The 13,741-nt window shown below is 42.6% G+C and overlaps 1 protein-coding gene across 2 annotated transcripts in view; it reads right to left on the minus strand.

Annotated features, from left to right (window-relative positions):
• COL1A1 (collagen type I alpha 1 chain) overlaps positions 1 to 13,741 on the minus strand; it is a 59,179-nt gene that overhangs the window by 15,946 nt on the left and 29,492 nt on the right. For both annotated transcript variants that reach the window (XM_073004378.2, XM_020793967.3), the window contains exons 22-35: positions 12,399 to 12,452; positions 10,674 to 10,772; positions 8,984 to 9,037; positions 8,775 to 8,873; positions 6,491 to 6,544; positions 5,844 to 5,897; positions 5,679 to 5,732; positions 5,154 to 5,207; positions 3,634 to 3,678; positions 3,424 to 3,522; positions 2,696 to 2,803; positions 1,926 to 2,033; positions 421 to 474; positions 251 to 304 (exon numbers count right to left, since the gene is read on the minus strand). In XM_073004378.2, the coding sequence (XP_072860479.2) occupies positions 251 to 304; positions 421 to 474; positions 1,926 to 2,033; positions 2,696 to 2,803; positions 3,424 to 3,522; positions 3,634 to 3,678; positions 5,154 to 5,207; positions 5,679 to 5,732; positions 5,844 to 5,897; positions 6,491 to 6,544; positions 8,775 to 8,873; positions 8,984 to 9,037; positions 10,674 to 10,772; positions 12,399 to 12,452 (990 nt within the window). The remainder of the gene's footprint in view (positions 1 to 250; positions 305 to 420; positions 475 to 1,925; positions 2,034 to 2,695; positions 2,804 to 3,423; positions 3,523 to 3,633; positions 3,679 to 5,153; positions 5,208 to 5,678; positions 5,733 to 5,843; positions 5,898 to 6,490; positions 6,545 to 8,774; positions 8,874 to 8,983; positions 9,038 to 10,673; positions 10,773 to 12,398; positions 12,453 to 13,741) is intronic.

Here is a 13,741-nt window from a genome sequence, read left to right on the forward strand (position 1 = left end):
CAAAGCCTTCATCATTCTGTCCTAGTTAAAGCTCTGCCAAGCAGGTTCAACAAATTAAATCGTTTACGTTTCTCCTGGCAGAAGTCAACGGTTAGCAATTTTGCTGGAGATTACCTGGCCTTTTCATTGTGTCATTTCCTCCAATAAGAGCAAAATGGAGAGGCTGCTCATTTCACACCCTGCCTGAGGGATTAAGCATTTATTAATCCTAATTTTTCAATGAGATACAAGACTTGGCCATCATACTCACAGGGGGGCCAGCAAATCCAGCGGGTCCAGCAGGGCCAGGCTCACCACGATCCCCCTGGGTGGAAAAGAGGAACACATGAGGTCAGTAACAGGAAAGAAGGTTGGAAGAAACAGAGGAAGAAAGGCTTCGGAATTAGAAGTGACCAGAGAGAGAGAGAGAGAAATACTTACGGGAGCACCACGAGCACCAGTGGGACCAGCAGGGCCTTGGGGACCAGCTTCACCCTAGATAAGGAATGAACAGAGACAAAGTTATGCTTCAGAAATCTGGACAACAATCACCAAAAGAAGGGATGAGTCTAAGCAGCCACTTTCCACAGGTTCTTTGTGAAGAAGGATTTTAAAAATCTGTCCACAACCTTCCATTGTTTGGGTAAATTTGGTTAATGTAAACACGATTTCCCCCCCTGCCTTGTAATTTATTCAGGGAATCCCATGGATGACTCAATCCAACATGCAAAATCAATGCATGGGCAGTTTGCCAGAGACCATAAGATCTCTATTTATTGGCGGCACTTCAGTTGGAGGAATATAATTGGTTGGATGATCTGTGTACAAGCAAGCCAGGCTAAATGGGAGGCTGTGTAACTGTGGAAAGTGGAATATGGAAATCCTGGCGACATAACTTTCATAGAGATGGATATGTCATTCTATCCTCGCTCCATGTCAGTTTTGCCTGTATTTCTATTGCCTCATATTTCTGAATCATATCATCTAAGTGTGCACAAAATAGACTAAAATATGTATTTAAATAATGTATTTTTGAAAATATTTCTCAATGTATTTCATCACATTTTTATTTGAATTTTGATATTCTTCCAGAACTGAAGGTTTTACATTAGAAAATTGTAAGCGTGAAATCCAAAGGATAATCACATTCTGCTCCATGTGTTAGTCCAGTTTGTGTGGATCAGATCAGTTTGCTTTATGAATTTCGTTGTATGGGTATACTGTGTATACTTACAATGACAATAAATTATTATTATTATTATTTATGATGCTGACTGACTGAATCCTTGCGTATCCCTGCAGATTCAGTGTCATTTATACATACTACAAATCTTTACAACCATTTATTTGAACCTGACCAATTGATGACATTTGAAAGTGGAGCCGAGATTAATCCTTCGAACCAGATATTACACAGTAAATTAAGCTGCAGATTTCTTCAGAAGAGTCATTGGCAACCAACGGCCTGAGATTCAATGTCGCCTGTAAGTGGCTGTCAGTCAGCCCATCAACTTCATCTATGCCTTTCAGGAGATGAAAAGCTTCAAATGCATCATTTGTCACTTATTTTACATAGTGTCCATACCCCATGTGGGATTAGCACACTAGTCTCAAGCTTTTCCGGTATAACCAACTAGGAAAATCCTGTTCATATCAAGTGTATAAGGTCAGATGGAAAAGTCTAGGACTCTCATCCTTCTTTGTGCCAATCTGGATTGACTGATGGTCAGATCAAGCTGCCAACTATAGTTTGACTTCAGAAACAGACTTGTGTTAAATTAGATCTGGTCTTTGTGGAATATGGACATGATCAGAAAGAACCTGCACACAGATTCATTTCCCACTAATTCCAGGGGAGGGAAAATTCTCCTAGATACGTAACTGACAACTGGACCTCTTGGGGACTTTGCTGGGCAGAAGAGGCATAAAGTCAGTGGGGCACTTGCCTTGTCACCAGGAGCACCTGCTGGGCCAGGTGGGCCAATGGGTCCAGTCAGTCCTCTAAGTCCATCCTTGCCAGGAGCACCATCAAGACCTTTGGGACCTGTGTCACCCTAGGGAGGAGAGAAGACAAAGCCAACCATGAAGCCTAGAACAGAAGAGAGACTGAGGCAAGCTTTGGGAGGAAAAAACTCTCTCGTCATGCAACATATCCCAAAGTTGAAGACTTGAGAGACATAACAATGGTCTTCTTGCATGATGGGTATCAAGATATCAAATGAATTTTGACACAAGGAATCATCTTTGCAAAAGATTCCCAACTGCTGAAAATCTCCCTTGCCTTTATGTTAGCAACCTATATGATAGTGGTAGGGATGGGGTCATAGGAGGGTAGAGTAAGCTGGCAGGTTGAGGAAAGGCATCCGTCTGAGATATTGTTGCTAAAAGATGTAACCAAGGGATGGAGGGCCCTGTGGCCCCCCCCAGTTGTTGTTGGATGGCAAACTCCCATTAGCCCCAGCTAGCATGAGCAGTGGTCAAGGGTGATAAGACTTATAGTCCAACGACACATGGAGAAGACACACGTCGCCCATTCCTGTTGTGGATAGTTCTGAGCTCATTGGACCAATGGCTCAACTCTTGAGTTAAGCAAGTTCAAGAATTTATATGTTAGTTTTCTACCCACAAGTTGCTTCTCCAGATGATGTTCAGAAGAAAGAACACAACAGGGCTCACCATTTTGATGCCCATCATTTTCGAGGAACCCAGGACTTACTCTGTCTCCCTTGGCACCAGGCAGACCAGCAGCGCCACGTTCACCAGGCATACCCTGGAGGCCAGGAGGACCTTGATTTCCGGGAGCACCAGGAGCACCAGCATCACCCTAGAGAGGCAGAACCAATAGAACAGAAGTGGACATTGATTAGGAAAAAAGGTCAGGCAGCCAGATCCAATGTAAGAGTCCACTGATCACTTCTGAATACCTAAACACACACACACACACACACACACACATGTACACCAAAACTCAGCCAACCAAGTCAAACTCAATTGCAACCATCTAGTCCAGATTTCCCTCAAGGCCTTTAAACTGGAAGGTGTAAATATATGTGTGTAAATAGAGATATACTGTTACTTAGTCATACAAAATAATAAGAGGATCCCAAATACTACAGCTATTCCCACTAGGAACAGTTTCAAGTGAACCAAATGTTTTCTCCCTCTTTTAAATCTAGGGAATTATGGATGTTTCAAGTAAAACAACCCTGAGATTCTGAAACTTTCCTCTGTAGAATAACTATTTCACATAAACCTCCAGTATGGCATATTAACAAGGAAAAAAAGCAAGTGCAGTTAAGAATTAAAAGTAGGGATGGGATCCATCCTAGGATTATATCAGGCTTCTAGAATTATATAGTATCTTGCAAGGCCATTTCTTACAAGGCACACTCCATCATACTTCTTGCTTCACCCATCTCATCATCATCTTCATGCATCTCTTACCTTAGCACCATCGTTACCAGGAGAACCGTTAGCCCCACGGGGGCCAGGAGGACCTGCGGCACCTTGGACACCACGTTCACCGGGGAAACCTCTCTCACCCTACGAGGAATAAAAGGCAAACTGGTTATAAACTTGACCATCATAGAACCTAGCGGTGAACAAAAGAAAAGAGGTATGGAAGACCAATGTGGAAAGAAGGTCTTCACTTACTCTTGCACCAGCAGGACCAGGAGCACCAACATCACCAGGAACGCCCTGTCAGAAACACAAGAAACACAAGTTAGCATTGATCTTGGTATCCACAGGTCAGGAGACATATTTAATCTGAGATGGGGCTGACAGATGATCCTGCTGAATAGCTGTGGAAGCAGTTGTGGCCTTTCCATATATGGAATTCTGGGAGAAATTAGAAGGAAAGGCTTCTCATTTAAGGAGGCAAGACTTGCTTAATTTGGTCACAGCCTAGGGAACACAAGTATGAAGGAACTATAGAGTATGCTGGAGTGCATAGAAATAGGAGTCATTTTTTTTCTTAAGCAGACTTGAGCAGTGCACTTTGACGGTTTTTCTAACACCTCGTATTAGAAATAAAAATGAATCACTGCAGAGGACTCCAAAGTGGTCTATAAAATGCCCATTTTGACTTCAGAATAATAGAAAAGCCCAGAGAATTATTAAGGTGTCTCCATTACCATATTGGGAGATTCATTATGTCTGAACGAGGATTTTCAAAAGGGAAAACCTTTATCTAGCCCTTGTCTCAACCTCCCTGAAATCTCTCCCAGGTAGGGCAAGGTGTATGGGGAAGGATCAATCATCTGCAGTGTTTTGAAAGTCTGATATAATGATGTGGCAATCAAAATAATCTGCTCCATCCCTACTAAAATGATAGAACCATAAAGCTGGGAGCAACCTTAAAGGTCACATAGGTGAGCTTCCTGCAGGTATAGGAAGTGCATACCTGCACCATCCTGGGCAGCCATTTACTCTCTGCTTTGAAACAAAGGAGAACCAAACACCTTCTGAGACAGTACGCTACTCCGTTCTTGCCTTCTCAGAGAAAAAGAATATGTGGATACGTGGCTCAAGCATTTTGCCTTCAATAAGGGGGTTTCCATGATCACTGGTAAGATAAACTAGAAGACCATTTTAAAGGATGATTTGGCTTATTATTATTGTCAAATCAACTGGGAGTTCACTAAAATCACCAGGGCAAATGACACAGGACAGGAGCTTTTTTTAAAGGAAATTGTGATTATGGTTGGTCAAAATCTCCCAGCAAAAAAAGAAAATTTGGTCTAGCATCTGTCACTATTGGACAGTTTCCAAAAGGAAGACCATCTAATGAACAAACTCCTTCACTTTTCATGAGATGGCATTGTCCTGAAGGAGAGAACAAAGCTGCCCTTCCTGAAATTTCTTTAAGCTGTACTGTGGAGTTGTGAACAGCAAAACAGAAGAAGTAAAAAGAGAAGACGATGGATCGTTCGTTTACATACATACATCATAGGATGTATAGGAAGAGTTCCGGCAGTGGATTACTAACATGTTTTGTTTGAAAAGGAAAGGTACAAGTGATGACCAAACTACGCAGGAAGGCAACTATAAAGACAATATAAATGGGAAGCAAAGTTTCTCTGGGGAGTAAGAGCACGCTTGTAAGACGGTCAGCCATCGGCAGATGCAACCATCTCTATTTTGACTTTGGCACAAAGAGCCACATTATTTACCTGTTCACCAGGCTTTCCAGCTTCACCAGGGGCACCAGCGGGGCCAGGAAGACCCTGAAAGAGGAAACCAAAGATGAAGAGTGAAATTGTGCAGAAATAGAAATGATGAGACTAAAATATTCCTTGCCAAAGAGGTAGTAGTTATTATCTACAGCTTAATTATTGTTCAATTGCTTTCACTGGCACAGGCACTGCTAGGCATTTATATGGATTATGTGTCCTCTGTTTTGCCAACTGTCCTTTATTTTTATCTTTTTTACAGAAAACTTTCTAGCTCATGTCATTTGGAAGTCCCTTCAATCTGCTCACCCTTCCACCCCCGATTACTCCAGAGAAAATCTTACGTTATTTGAAAATCCAGAGCAAAGGGACAAATGCAAGGTGAAGTATGGACACGCAAATATACTTAATATGCATTGTTTGCTATTCATTGGATTTGGATTTACTGATGTCGAAATCTGGAGCTCCACCAAGACAAGAATATTCACACCTCCGACAGAGCCTCGTTTATGTAAAATTCCTCACCTGGAATCCAGGAGCACCAGATGGACCTTGTTCACCTCTTTCTCCAGCAGGACCCTATGATGGAAAATAGAGGAAGGTTCAAGACTTGGTAAAATTGAAAAGGAGGTGTCCCGCAATGAACATCAATCATAGAGAAGGTCAGATCAAGGCAGAATTCCTACTTACAGTTGGGCCGGGAGGTCCTTGAGCACCAACTTCACCGTCTTTGCCGGGAGCACCCTGGGAGAGAGAAAAAAAGATGGGGCAGGCATTAGAAAAGGTGGAGATGAGAGGATCTGGAAGGAATGATTGCTGAGGGTTTGCATTTGTATTGTCTTAATTCACTGCATTGCTTCTAATAACTCTGTATAACCATATTAGGCATGCTGCTTTCTACCTCTCTTTGTGGGAGATGCCTCTGCACAATCAGATCTTGTTTTCCCCACTGTCATTGTCTCTCTGTGATCACCCTCTTTCCTACGCCTTCTTTGCCATCTGACTGCCTTGGAGGGCACCCCCTACTAAAGATTTATTAGTTCCTTTCTGCTCCCAGTTTCCTCCATGATAAGTACTGCAGGCTTTTGGAGGAAAGGTCCGCTGGATTACTTCTATGTTCTGCATTATGCCAGACACACAGTAGCTCACTGCTCTGTGTTGTAGGAGGAAGAGTAGGAATTAGCTGCCCCTTTCTCTGTTCCATAGCCATTGCTTTGTCAGATGAGAAGTGCAGAGATTTCTTGCCTTTGTCTAGAAACCATTTCTGTATGCTTGTCTAGAACTGGTCTTGGGTGTAAAAGACAAGTGCAGTAGCGCACACAGAGTGAGATACTTACAACAGCACCAACAGCTCCAGGAGCACCTCTCTCGCCAGGTTTGCCAGGTTCACCCTAGAAAAGAAGCAGGGGAGTTATTTCTGAGACAGAAGCAATCATTTTACAAGCAAAGAGTAAAGAAGATATTCTTAGCAGTGGATCTTCTTTGCACTCCTTGGAGTTTACCTATGATTGTGCAAATTCGGGATGTAACTATTGAATTTATGCTGGGAAGAGATCTGTGTACAACAGTGCTTGACATTTGGGCCACAGATGGATAAGACTATTTGCGGGATAAAACCATAGTGCCTGCATTCTACCCTGTTTCCCTGAAAATAGGACCTAACCTGAAAATAAGCCCTAGTATGATTTATCAGGATGCTCGTAATATAAGCCCTACCCCCAAAATAAGCCCCAGTTAAGTGAAACCCTGCCCTCCACCATTGTGCAGCAACCAGAAGAAGATTGCATGACTGTATTTGAATAAATGTAGATTATTGTACATGAAAAAAACAAAATATTCCCTGAAAATAAGCCCTAAAGCGTTTTTGGAGCAAAAATTAATATAAGACTCTGTCTTATTTTGGGGGAAACACAGTATATCACTGGAATTGGTCTTGGCTCAGGAATTGTTTTGTATCATAAAATATCAGCCTCAAATCATCATCATCATCATCATCATCATCATCATCATCATCATCATCATCATCATCATCATCACCACCACCACCACCACCACCATCATCACCATCATCACCATCATCATCATGTGCTATCAAATAAATTCTGACATATGACAATCCTTTTCAGGGCTTCCCAGGTAGCGTACTCAGAAATAGTTTTTTCTGAGTATTCTACCTTCCATCCTGGGGACTTCCTGTGCAGCTTGCCAAAGGCCACAGAGGCTGACTCTACACATGGGAAGCACAATGGGAAACTGAAATCCCAATCTCTGGTTCCACAGCCAGATGCCTAATCCACTGAGTGATCCAGCCAGCACCCAGCCAGAAATAAGAGAGCATATGCTCTTTTGCAACTAGCGCCTGTACATCTGAAATGCCACCACCTTATTATACCTCAAAATTTCCCATCTTTCTTCCATCTTCTTCATTACTCCTAAACCCCAAGAGGACTAGTCTTTCTCGTCATTTTGGAAATTTTGTTAACACACTGCTTCTCCTGTTCACATTCCAGAAGCATGGATTTCAACAAAACAAAATTTGACATCTCAACCGATGAACAATACCTAAAGTGATTTTGTAATCTAGCATATTTGAAAGCTAATGACTTCCACCCCTTAAAGATGAACCTGTGGGCATCTCATATAGTTGCTCACTCAATTTAAAACTGGAAAAGGATGCCTTAAAGGCCACTGCCAGAAACCTTTAGATAGCAGCTCTGAAAGTAGTTAGCGTGTTAAAGGATGCCCTCCCAAGATAACACTAGCAGACTTTTACAGTATGTGCTGTTATGATTAAGTAGGCCAAGGGAAGATTTCTGAAGCAGTGAGGTCAACACAGGTTGGCTATTTCAGGGATTTTGACGATACCTCAGAAACAATTTCTGAAGTGATAAACTAGGATGTAGAGAGCTGTGGATGCCTGAGAGCACTCTTTGAGACTTGTTCAGCAAACCAGAATCCCTGCCACAGCCAACAACTTGATTCCTCAATTATAAAAATAATTTATAAAGGGGAAGAAGTCATCTAGAAGAGGTCACTGTGTGAAATGGCACTGTTTGGGATGTGTGAAGCCATGCTTGTGCTTCATAACATTGATTATGAATCATATTGACCCTAGCTGAAAATGAAAGTGGAACCAGGCATACTGTGGTCCCCCAACTATGGTGGCTATATTTTTATTTCCAGCATCTCCATAGGCTATATCAGGTCTGGAAATGGCTAAAATAGCCAAAATTGGAGAAGAGGATAAAAACATAAAGCCACTAGGCATATACTTCTAGTTTTTATTTTTATTTGATGTGGGAAGGTTTGGGGGCTTTCAAGATACCCAGTGAACACCACCCCCTTGCAAAAAACTGCTGCTCTACTACTTGCTTAAAATACAAAGAGAGCAACAATCAGGAGCTGCAATCCAATCAGTACTGCCTACTATTTCAAGAAGCTGTGGATGAGTACTCTGGAGGCAGCCATTACAGGAGCCTTTCACACTAAGCTGGGAAGGCTGCCATTTTGATATTAATGCTTGGGCATTTCAAAGGGCAATACATTGAAAGGGAAAACTAGTTTTTGCCACCCTTGCATTCTCATCCAAGGGAATGTGACATTTAGGAAAAGATTACTTACAGCTGCGCCTTTAGGTCCAGGGAATCCCATCACACCAGCTTGGCCTCTTGCACCAGGTGGACCTGCAGGCCCAGGGCGACCATCTTGACCAGCAGGGCCCTATCATGAGAGAAGAAACCAATGCAATGCTTTTGCTGTTTTCTTTTTAAAAGAGAAGTTTCCTGTTTGGAAAAGGGGGAAAGACGGGGAAAGGATTTCTGGTTACTTACAGGGGGTCCAGTCTTGCCATCGGGACCAGGGCTACCAGGGCTACCAGTCAGACCCTGAAGGAGAAGAACGGAACGAGAGTTAAGAAACAGCCTTTCGTAGATTAACAACAACAACAAAAAAGCTTGTGACCTAAGAGGAACAGGATAAATACAGTGCCCTAAGGCATGCCACGGCACCATCTGAGTAGCATGCTAGCATCCTATGCAATGCTGCTTTAGATGGTGGATCACTGCTCTGGGATCATCCATCCAAGAGGAGTCAGTTCTATTCAGCATTCAGTACAATACCAAAAAAAACAGGAATGCGAACACATTAAAGATGTGTTAACCTTGAAACCTCTGGAATATATAATGGCATTTGTCAGGATAACCCCTTATGGGGCATCTCTTGAAAAATATGCCTGGTTTCTTAAATGATGCTTTACAATGTTTTGGATGTTGAGGTTTTTTTAGATGGTTCTGTCTTCCTCTATGCTGGCTGGGGCTGAATGGGTAGGGTAAGCCAAAATTATCTGCAGGGTTGTCTTCCTTTGGTATAAATAATGTTCAAAACGTTTACGCAGCCAGTATATCCATGATATGCCCTGCTCAGTTAGGTTTTCTTTTCACCAAAGTGTAAAGCCTTTTTTTTGTTTTTAGAAGTCTTTACAGCAGCATAGATGTTTTTAAATGGTTTTATGCTACTTAAATTGATTTGTACATGCTTTTAATTCTGATTCCAATCTTGCTGAATATTGTTGTAAGTATACAACAGCAGAAAGGAACAATTAAATGGACTAGGCAGTAGATTAGTGAGCTAGTTTATGTCTTGTAGTGGGAGCTGGGAGACAGGATTACAAATGACTGAGCAAGGGAGGATTTTGAGAGCTTGTGTGACTCAGAAATGCTAGTCTGTGACTTGGCTCCTAAGCCCAGAGCTCAGTTCAAATTACAGTATAGCATAATCCTTGACTCAGTGACAGCAGGTCTCATATTCCTGGGCCAGGCAGAACACTCACCTGTGAACATACCCTGGACAAAAATGTGGGGAGGGGGTTTCAGAGAGGCTGAGATTTCCCCTTAAAAGTCTACCATGTTTCCCATGCTGTTTGCAGCTGCTATTTCCTCACATAACTAGTTTGGTCTTATTTTTTCAAGGGTTTCTTCTTTCCCAGCCAATCCAGAGACTCATCAAGAGCCCGAGGATACTATACTATTATTCAGATCTGGCTATGTGACAATGTCATTAAATCGACTCAGAGCAAGGACACTGCTTTCTGGGTCACTAGCACTGCCCTTATTCTGAATGGGTGATTACGTGTGTCCTTTTCTACTATCCCCACCCCACCCTGTGAAAAATGGGTAAATATAGGCAGCCAAAGCTGTCATAAGGAAGCTCCCTCCTTTCAGTTAAAGTCCCATTTATTTCTCAGCCTCATTCAATCGATAAAATGGAATAACTGACAAAACCTTTACCAGTTGGTGAGAGGGTTATGTGAAGTATTTAAACATCCTAAGTGTAGTTAAAATAATGACGAGGGGAGCTTATGATTTCCTGACATGGTTTATTTTTTAATTCCTCTCTAGGGTGCAAATCCAGCTTTGACAGGGAATCTTGGTACACAATTTGCCTGAGGGGGCCAAGAGAAAGTCAACTTATTGCATTTTCAGACAGATACCCATCCTGTCCGAGTGCATGGCACTTACTCACCTTGGCTCCAGGGAGACCAGGCTCACCAGGGCGTCCAGCTTCACCAGTTGATCCTTTGGGGCCAGCGGGGCCGGGAGAGCCACGCTCACCAGGAGGGCCCTGGAAGAGGAAAAGCGATTAAGAATGCCCATTAAACACTGCAGGTAAATATTGTTGTTGCTTTTTTCTCCTACAGTTCTATGCAATAATGGGGCTAAACTCACTGACATGGAATGGAAACCAATAATGGTCAGTTTGATTTTTATGTGGAGGACTTAAACATTCCATCTTAGGGATATGTAGGAAAATAAGATCTGAAAATAAGTCCCAAGAGCTCACAAAAAGCCAAACACTCCACAATGTGTGAACAAACTCGTGTGACTCTGGCTGTGCTTTAATGAAAGCAGCCTATGTGAGTTCTGTGCACACCCACTTGAAGTGGAGAGCATTCAAATGAGAGGAAGGGGCCAAATATAAGACAGAATCAGATATATGCAGGCTTCCGTATCTTACAAAAGGTCAAACAGTCCTGGTATCAACTGATGAACCAGATCTTTCTTGGCCCCTTTAAATTCCCAGAGCTTTGAAAAATAGTTTTTTCCCTCCTTTTTGTGACTTAACTCCCACAATTTCACTGCCAACAGTGGGTAAGGGCTTCTGAGAGTTGTAGTCAAAAAAAGTAACTTTTCCAAGCTGTGACAATTTCTCTGAAGGGATACGCAAAGGAAATTCCCTTCATTTTTTTATTTGTTGAATAATTAAGTTTGAACTGTACAGCTCTGCTTTCAAATCTGCCATCAAAAGCCACTTGCTTCTCATCCTGCATTTCTAAAATGGAGGAAAGCCACTGAAGAAAAACGCTGCAAGGCACTATTATATCTATCTCTAAAATGGATGCAATAATAGCCAGGGGTTAATTGGAGTTAGTTAAAGGATACTTTGTCATTCTACTGCTTTTCAAAAGCTTGCTCTTTTAATTGTTTTATTGTAAAAAATTTTAAATCAACTATCAAGAAGCAGAGAAGCAAAATAAGTACTGTATATAGTATTATTTTTTATTTATTTAATTTATATCCTACCCATTTAGACCAAAGTCTACTCTGGGTGGCTAACAACAGTATTAAAATAAAACAAAACAACCATATTAATACACAAGGATGGTGAGATACGTTAGGTATCGACAGGAGGAAAGGCCTGTCTGAAGAGCCAAGTCTTAAGATGGCTCTTAAAAAGGCTCAGTGAGGGAGCCAGACAAATTTCTGGGGGGAGATTGTTCCAGAGCCGAAGGGCCACTGCCGAGAAGGCCCACTTTCTTGTTCTTTCTCTTTGGGCCTCCCTCTGAGTTAGGCCTATTTAGATTGCAATAGATCAGGCTTATGACCTGGGCAGCACACAAATACCCGTGTGCATAGTGCCATTTGCTCAACAATGAATAAATCTTACCAACCCATCTGGGGCATGAGTATGATGCCAGGGGAAGATTTTTCAAAATGGCATAACATTCTAAAGAAATCGCTCTGGGTTTCCATCCGCTGAGAGCATATATTTCTCCTACTCTCCCTTCCTCTGACTTAGCTGTCTCTGCTTAGCCCCATGTTCTAGGGAGCTGCGCCGAGGTTCCTTCTCCCAAACTGTTTCCCTCCTTGCAATCCGATTGCTCTGCCCTATAGCTTGTTCAGGGGTGGTGGTGTTATTTTTGTACGTTTCCGTCTAGAAGAATATGGAGAGCAAGAGATTAGAACCTACCTTGGGACCAGCAATGCCATCAGCACCAGGGAAACCACGGCTTCCAGGAGCACCCTGTGAATGAGATCAAACAGAAGAGGTGAAATTTGCATATCCAACAACGTGCCACAAAGCAGGGTCGCCAGTCAAAATGCTGGCATAGGGTAGCTACTTCTGTTGTGAACAGGAGAGGGAGGGAAAATCACTGCAGCCTTCAAAATGACTGAATCGCAATGAATGAAAAAGGCCTTTCAAGAAAAGCTCTGCAAGGCAGCATTATCTACAGACCAATGATGGTAACTTTGGCTTCATGCCCTTCTTGTAAGTGTAAGAAACTGATGGCACAGCTATCATGGCTACAGGCAGAACTGCCCACCTGCTAACACACCCCTAGTCTGCAATCAGCATGTATAACCCACAAACAGAAGACAGGTGATCCAAAAATGCCTCCTTTGGGGTACAGCAGGAAGGTGAATGCGAAGCAAGGGGATTCAGGCAATTCTAGCACAAGCATTAAACACCACAGCAGGAAGCAAAAGATGCAGAGAAACTCTTTGGGCAAAAGGGAGCAGGACATGTGAACCATGAGGAGCTTTGATCCCACAGCAAACACTTGCGCATCACCAAAAGGACTGGTTGCCTAACTAGATAAGGACTGTATGGACCTCCTGATGTTGTTTGGCTCACATCAGTCCTCAGCAACGTAGCCAAGGCTGAGAGATATTGCAGTCCAACCACATATGGAGAGCTGCACGCTGCCCATTCCTGCTCCAAGGAAATCTGTCTTGGATTTCAGCATAGGAACAGAGGAGACATGTGGTGCTTATTTCTAGATCTTGATGTGAATTAATTCTCAGGAAGGAACTGTCTTCATCTGTTAATAATAAAGAATAACAAAGTCCCACCCTCACTGTGGTGCCCAGACAGTGAGCTGTTGTGGGCTCAGAATAATAATAAGCCGCTTGGGGATCAGACTGAAAGCCTATCTAGTCCAACTTTCTGGCCTTCCTGGGGTCAATCAAGTTCCTTTTGACAACTCACAAGCAGGACACGAACACAACAGCATGTTCCCATGGGTTTCCTAGCAGCTGGCCTTCAGTGGCATACTCCTTCTGGGACTGGAGGTAATAGATCGTACTCATCATGATGAGTAGCCACTGCATGAGGAAGGAGCACCCTATATTGGTGTAACCATAGATAAGGTTACATATCTTGGACCTCTTAACACCCAATGCACGATTGGTGGGAAAAATACTCTTACAGCCTGTGGACCAGTTTTTATGCCACGAGAACTCTGTGGTTGGGTTGCTGCTTTTTTTAATGGTTCTAGCTCACATTGATCTAATATCAACTGAACCTGGAAT

The sequence above is a fragment of the Pogona vitticeps genome, chromosome 6, assembly GCF_051106095.1.
Source record: "Pogona vitticeps strain Pit_001003342236 chromosome 6, PviZW2.1, whole genome shotgun sequence".
Lineage (NCBI taxonomy): Eukaryota > Metazoa > Chordata > Lepidosauria > Squamata > Agamidae > Pogona > Pogona vitticeps.